The sequence below is a fragment of the Corvus kubaryi genome, unplaced genomic scaffold (genome assembly GCF_017639235.1).
Source record: "Corvus kubaryi isolate FWS band 111438036 unplaced genomic scaffold, C.kubaryi_AGA036_p1.0 71, whole genome shotgun sequence".
Lineage (NCBI taxonomy): Eukaryota > Metazoa > Chordata > Aves > Passeriformes > Corvidae > Corvus > Corvus kubaryi.
In genome coordinates, this window is record NW_024582059.1 from 6,435,556 (window position 1) to 6,442,993 (window position 7,438).

The 7,438-nt window shown below is 41.1% G+C and overlaps 1 protein-coding gene and 1 long non-coding RNA gene across 4 annotated transcripts in view; one reads left to right on the forward strand and one right to left on the reverse strand.

The window, feature by feature from the left end:
- FBXW7 (F-box and WD repeat domain containing 7) overlaps positions 1-7,438 on the reverse strand; it is a 181,400-nt gene that overhangs the window by 25,853 nt on the left and 148,109 nt on the right. For 2 of the 3 annotated variants that reach the window (XM_042049561.1, XM_042049559.1), the window contains exons 3-4: positions 4,616-4,698; positions 1,425-1,566 (exon numbers count right to left, since the gene is read on the reverse strand). In XM_042049561.1, the coding sequence (XP_041905495.1) occupies positions 1,425-1,566; positions 4,616-4,698 (225 nt within the window). Of the gene's footprint in view, positions 1-1,424; positions 1,567-4,615; positions 4,699-7,168; positions 7,344-7,438 lie in introns of those variants that run through there. The other variant, XM_042049562.1, reaches the window with a different exon arrangement.
- The window catches only part of LOC121674837, an 8,015-nt gene continuing 7,789 nt past the window's right edge, over positions 7,213-7,438 (forward strand). Inside the window, exon 1 of the long non-coding RNA XR_006019869.1 lies at positions 7,213-7,300. This is a non-coding gene — a long non-coding RNA (uncharacterized LOC121674837). The remainder of the gene's footprint in view (positions 7,301-7,438) is intronic.

Sequence of the window (7,438 nt, forward strand, 5' to 3'; positions counted from 1 at the left end):
CACTTCAGACTTCCATAATCTTTTTAAAAAATATGTAACTATTGCTAACTATCAATCTTATGTAAAAATACGTTACACATTGTCAGTAACAAAATAGCTGTTGTTAGTAGAAATATTTTAACATTACAAAATGTTAAAATACAATGCAGTATTACATTACCATATGTATATATAGTACCATTCAAATATGATTCTTAGGGGTTAAAAAGACATATTTCTGTGAACAGTCTCAAAAAAGATACACCACAGTAATTAAATGTGAATATTTTTAAGAAATTGAATGATGTGTACAAGAATCTTAATTTCAAGCTTCCATTGGTTTAAGCAGATCATAAACGTGTAAAAATAAGGAGGAAAGACGTTCTACATTATTATTTTAATGTTCAGAACTGACAGTGATTGAGATCAACGGTATTATGTGGCAGCATGAATCAAGCCACTTCTGCCTGCAAAATTGTATGCTAGCTACCTGTATCTACAACATTGCTCTTCTATCTTTGCCTGTTACAGTAACTGAAACAATGCCTGTATTTGTTAGTTGCTCCTTTTGAAAATGCTTTTAGAAGAAATGGTTTATTAATCAAGACAGGAAGACATAATATTTCCATTTTTCAAATCAATGACTAAGACTCATCTGCTTCTTAAATTACAGAACAAAATGTACAGTTAAGATCCCCATGGTACAGGTTGTGGACCAGAAGCAGAGGCCTGCCCCAAGCTGTGCTTGTATTAACATACACAAAATTGGCTCAGGTGCTCCCCGACTGGTGTCCAGGCAGATTTCAGTTTCAACCTGTGCAAGTGGTCCGTAGCACTGTCCTTCACATCTTTTCTTTTGTCTACTTAAGTTATTTTTAGGCGTTGCTGAAGGGATTTTAAAAGATACGAAAAGCCTCTTCTCTCCTTCCCTCCCTTCAACTCTGTACACATGTGCTGGCTGACATGTTCAGTACACAGAGATCAGTAAAAATACACATTGAGTTTCCTTTTAATCTATTCTTGATAAACTTTTCTTTCTATTCTTAGAAGACACCAGACTTGTGACAAATCTAGTGCTATAACTGCACTGAAGAAAACCATGCACCAGTTTACTAGTCTCAAGTGAAAACGGCTTGAGGCCATGGAGGAAGCCATTACACATTGGACAGACTTTGCAGAAAATGTGAAAGCATTAAACAGGAAGGGCTATATTATTAAGAAAAAAGTGAAAGCTGTTATTTTTTATCAGTCTCTGCAGTAACTTGCTGAAACAGGGAACAAGTATTCCTTAAAGTTGATGCCCATTTGTTATTGCAAGAGAGCAAAAACTCAATGGCAGAGACATTCTGGGATGTATAAGGAGGACCAACTCTCCTGAAGCACTCCCTTACATAAACCATGGAGGCAGAGCTGCTCCAGGTATTTATTTCTGCAAGCATGGTTACCTGGAACATTTTCAGCCATTCCTGAAGGCCCGATGGCGGCTGCACGGATGTGATGCGGCGCCGCTGCTGTCCCTGGCCATTGGCTGCCCGCAGGTCCCCAAACGTCGTAGGCGTGGCGGAACATGGCACCAGCCCCGTGGTACTGCCATACAAACAAAAAGTGACAGCCATAGGTAAAACATCAAGGAAAATTCACGAGTCTGTGGCAGAACAAAAAATCTAGTACATAATTAGCAACTGTTACCTTAACTCTTTAGCTTCATGTAAAAGCATTAATGTGAAGAATTTTTCTGCTGGTCACTCAAGAGATTGGTCCCTCACTTGGATAAACCTGCCTGCTTCTACCACTGCAGTGATAGCCCCCCAGCAAGGGGAGAAATAGGGATCACATTTCAAGGCTGAAAAATTATCACTCTGTTAACTGGCCAGCAAGCTGCGTGTAAAGATGCAGGTTTACATATTCCCTTCCTTGTCAGAGTATTTCCTTTCCTTCTGGGCCACACTGGTGCCTTCTGACCGGGGATGTAGGAAGCCACATCTCAGAGTTCCACCTGTATGTGAAATGTGCTAGTACTGCTTCATCTCCAAACAGAAAGGAAAAAAGTATCTATTTTTAGGTTTTAATATATTTTGTTGACAAAGAGCTAGTAATATCAAGCAGTTCTGGTGGCTTAGTGGTCTGGAACTGGGCTTTGAAATACTCTATACAGTCTTTTAAAGTTTGTGTGTTGATGGAACGACACAGGAATTAAGGGGGAGAGTGTGAAGTGAAAAGGGAAAAGGAGCCAAAGGTGCTCTCTGAATCACAGTTTGATTTTTTCACTCTGACATGTTAAAAACCAGCTCATTCATATGGAATGGAGCTTTTAAAAGAGCTGGGATTAAGCTACTATTGTGGGAGTCTAAAGAAATACAGCTGACTGTGTTTTCTGGTTTGGGTTTTTTTTGTTTGGTTGGTTGGTTGTTTTTTCGTTTTTGAGTTTTGCGGTTTTTTACATAATGTAAAGTACTTCGTTCACAGAATATCAAAGCCGTATTCCCTAGCAGGAAATATGGAACCCCAGTAGTATTTGCACAAGCATGAACACTTTAAATACAGTGTGAGACTCCAAAAAACCCTCTGCTCTTTTGTAGGATAAACCCAGCTTTTTAGTAGGCATGAGCTTAGTGGGTTTACTGATTTTTCAGTGGCTACAGGAATAGCTTTAAATGATGCAAGGCAAGTTCATTTTAATATTTACCTCATTATGCTCTACAAACATTTCACTCTACTCTTCCTTGTTCTGAAGGACAATCATAGCATGTCCTAACATTTACCCAAAGTGGTCAAGAAAAGTAAAGATTGGTTTGAGCACACCTACTTTTAACTGTTTATTTTGCTGAGTAATAACAGAAACTGGTATAAAAATACTGTTTCAGAGATGAAGGATCCTCTTAACGGCATTTGTTTACTGGCTTTACCTGTTATATGCAAACAGGTCAGTCAGCTGGTCAATTTAGAGTGCCTGATCCTAGGGAAAATGGAAACAGGCACAAGAACTGCATCATTTGCTTACATATTATTTAGATAAAACCAAATCAAAGAGTTTAAGAGAGGAGGATCAGATGTTTTTTAAGGATTTTTTATGACAATAACTATTCAAAATCCAAGTAATGCCAGTTAAAGGTATTGTTAAAACAAAATGTGATTTTACAGCTTACTCATTCTAATCACCTGCACAGAGATCCAGCACAAGGCCTATCGTTCAAGGTCCAAAATAAGGCACTTGAAATTAGCTTTCATTGGTTCTGAGCAGCATGTAGCCTTGACCTTGCCCCAGTAGAACAGTTATACTTTACTTTCTTCAGCTGTAAACTGGCTCTCAGTCAAAAACAAGTTATTCAAAACAGGATCTAAAAGCTTCTTTCCTTTGACTTGAGATTAAACCACAAGATACTTGTTTGTGCTTCATTTTTCCTCTATGTTTTCACTCCCCTGAAACAATGAGTCAGGTCTCTGTGGAAGCTGGACAAGTCCACCAGTTCCTCTGAATCTGACAGTTACACTTGACAAAAAAGTGTACTTTCTTTGTTGCTGAACCGCTTGCTCTTCTGGGAGTGCAGAGAACAGCGTGTCACCTGAAGAACTGGTGGCCAACAAGAGAGTCCTTCCATTAGACTGACTCAGAAATCAGAAGATACCCCCTTGAGGCTTGGGGGGATGTGGAAGCAGCAACAAGTTCCTCTCAGCAACAACACATTGCCTCCTTTACTCTGCTGCAGCATTTACACATCTGAAAAGCAACCCTAAGACCTGTTGCCTAACTTTTCACTCATCACCTGATAAACCTCTTAAAGGAGGAGAAATAAAATATAAACTACTTTTGAAGAGCCATCAGTGACTGAACAGTACTGTAGCATGTTCAAAAGACGCACCAGAGAGCCTGGGGAGGCAAATGCAGTGCTTATGGGAGGGATGATGCTTATAGTGGGGGAAAAAACGTAAAATAGTGTAAATTCAAACAGGATGGGAAGCAGTGTGACATCCAAGCACAATTGTTATGGCAACTACATAGTAAGAATGCAGTTGTAAGGTGTGCATCCACAGCCCTACTCCACTACTGCTGCTCGTGGTTAGGAGTGCTTTACCCCCACACAGCACCTGACAGGAACAGCAGCAGATATTTGTGCTTCCTGGTACCATACAGGAGTAGCAAGGAAGGGGACCAGAACCCATAATACTTTCAGGTTGTAGATAGCAAGTACGTATGCGTTCCCGTTAAGATCAGATGGTCTGCTCTGCCTACATGAATTTCCATTCTCTCATTCCTGTTACCATAGCAAAGTGATACATTTGATCACAATTTTAATAGTCTTAGGGTTTATGGTTATGTCCCTTTTTAAAATCTGATTGATTTTATTCCCAAGAATGCTCCAGCCCTCAAAAAGTCTCTTAAGTAAATGGGCATGCTATATTTAGAATGAAACACAAACCTCAACCAAAGAAATGCAAGTCTGGCTACTTCATTAAAACTCATCTACAGTTCACATAATTTAAATTAGCAAAGCAGTATACAAATGCTGATACCACCTCTTCTTTGCTTTACAGTGCTTTAACACTAAGAGGAGCTTAATTAATCAGGCTCGGCAATTGGAAAGACAGGATATACGCAGGAATCAGAATCCAGTGATCTGTCATTGCATTTAATTACCTTGTGTATTCTGAGACTTTGCAGGGTTTCTTTCCCAGGGAGAAAGAACGGACCTCGGAGCCATGGTCCAACTTTCTCTTCATCTGTAAGGTGAGGGAAAAAGAGTAATAACATGGATTTAGTTACACGACCAACCTTACTTATGTGTACTTCTATAAAATCAACACATTTTTACCTTCTACTTTTATACCAAATTTCAAAAAGCTAACACTCACAAAATGATTTAAAGCAACATTTTATTTTCTAAATTCAACAATATTTGATACATGTTTTATAGGGTGCATGTACATATTATTGCTCTTTTAGGGCCCAAAATCTATTGGAATTACATTATTTTAATTCCCAGATTTCAAATGTGAAAAAGTGTGCAGAACTGTGTTAGTTTATTTACTAGTTTAGTTCCTTCCCTCCTGGGAGAGGAGGGAAGGAACTAAACCAAAGCCCTTGATTTTTTTTGTGTTCAGGTTAATTGCTAAGTCTCTCATTGAAATGGTTAAATTTTAGGTAGCCTGTCTGCATTATAAACTATATTTATCTTAGGGCCTAAAAAAAAAAAAAAAAAAAAAATCAACTGTATCTTTTCCTTTGTCTATACTTTTATTTTAAAATTGTACATTGAAAACATTTATAAAACTGCAATAAAACTGACTGACGGATTAACCAGTATTTTTTCAAGAACAGTAAGGATGAAAAATGCTACACCCCAGTCTTGAATGTCACCCCCAATTAGATATGATCAAAACCAAATAACAAGCAGGGCAGCTGCTAAAAGGGGAAGCCAGACTGCAAAAATTACCAAAGAGATGGAAACCAATGAAAGCCATATTTATCCAGGCAGACAAATAGAGATTACTTTCTACATATTTGGGTAATCTTTAACCACAGACTTTTGGGCTAAATGAGACATACATGTGCCAAATGCAACTTCTGAGTTTTTGTTGGTTTTCCTTTTTTTTTTTGAGATGTGATACATCACAACAGTTTAGCCAGCTGAAGAATGTTTACTGCTGTTTACAACTGTGAGCTGCAAAATACATAAACTACTGGTATTACCCTTCAGACTTTAGTAGAGCCATTTGCTTCCTTTTTCCAAAATTTTGCATTTAAGACATAGTCTAAAAGTTGGCATCTTTCTTACACAACTGATTTGATCTTTTTTAATGTAGTATTATAATATAGTTATTTAACCATTTATTTTATCAGCCTGCCTACCTACCTAAAACAAAACACCCCAAGCCCAACAGCATTCTCTAAAGCTTATAGTCCATATACTTGTGTTGTAATTGTGGTTTTTATACTTTTAAAATACCCTCATGGCTTTACCTAAAAACAGCCACTGAAGATCTTGTGTTCTGCTTCATCAGTGGTTACACATGAAAGCTAAGGCTCCTTTTTACGGGAACAGCTACAACACAATCAGAAGAGCTTGCCTTGTAGCTGTGTTTTCTTGCCCGTGCCTCACATGGGACACTCCACAGCATTTCACCAGACAAGCACTGAGCCAGAACCGCCCTGAATGCTGCCGAATCACCAGCCTCACCCTCGCTGCTTCCCCACGCCCCAGGAGGAGCAGCCCCCCGTGTTTCCCCCAAGAAAACCAGGTGCAAGGATCACTGAAAAATAATGGATACCATCTTTTATTGCTGTGCTACATGGGTGAGCCATTAAAATTACCGGAAGCATAAGTAAGATGTTTGAGAACACATTTCAGGATTTGATGATAGACTTTTCAGAAAGGATTTTTCTTGTTCAAGGAAAATTTTTATTTCCAGCTTGCCTTTCTGAGAGGTTATCATCATCATATTCCTCTTCTGCTTCTCATAAGAGGGAGATGCAGTTTTGCAAAAGCACACCTTAAAAATAAAAAGTAGGAAGCCTACAGTAGAATAACCAGCTCTGGTAATTTATTCTTTTGCCTTAGCGAAGAAACCAATATGCATTATGTTGCCCAAAAATTATTTCACCTGTTTCTTTTGGCTGGGGGTTTTTCAGGTATTTTAGGCAACTTTCACATGGGATCCACCACGCAGACTGACTTTCAGTATCTCAGAAGGTGCTAAGTAAATACACGGTCAAAAATGCCGTTTATCATATGAAGAAGATAAAACTTTCTCTAAAGCAGAGAGGTCTAGTGACAAGATTCAGACATCAGTAAGGTCCCTGTGTAACCAAAAAACAGAAACCGTCGAGCAAACATCCCTCTAAACATTTCATTTGTCGCTAGGAAAACACAACTCCTTCAGACAACGTTTATTTATCAAAATGACCGAAACTGCAGTAAATCAAAAAATTTTTTTAAAAAAATTTAAAAAATGAAAAGAAGGGGCAGCAAACTGCATTCCGCATCACCGCCCGCCACCAAGCGCTGGCAGCGCTCCCCGGCAGCGCACTGACTGCAGCTACGGCCGGGCGGCAGCCCCCCGCCGCCGGCACGTCTCCGCCCGCGGACCGCCGGCGCGGAGGACGCGCGGCCCCCGCCCGCCCCTCCCTGTCCCCCCCGTCCTCCGCGGCCGCGTACCCGCGGCGGGGGGTGTGGGGGGGGCAGCCACTCACTTTGTAGAAGATCATCTTGAGGGTGCCGTAGAAGCCCATGGTGTCGGCGCGCTTCCCCTTGCGCGACGGCGGCGGCGCCCCGCGGGCCCGGCGGCCGGGCAGGCGCTGGCAGTACAGCCCCTTCTCCGGCAGGTAGGTCACCGCCTCCCGCGCCGACATGCTCGGGCACGGCAGGCGGCGGCGGCGGCGGCGCTGCTCGGCCCGGCTGGCCCGGCCCTGCCCTGCCCTGCCTGCGCGGAGCGCGGCTCCCCCTGCCCGCCCTGCCCGCCG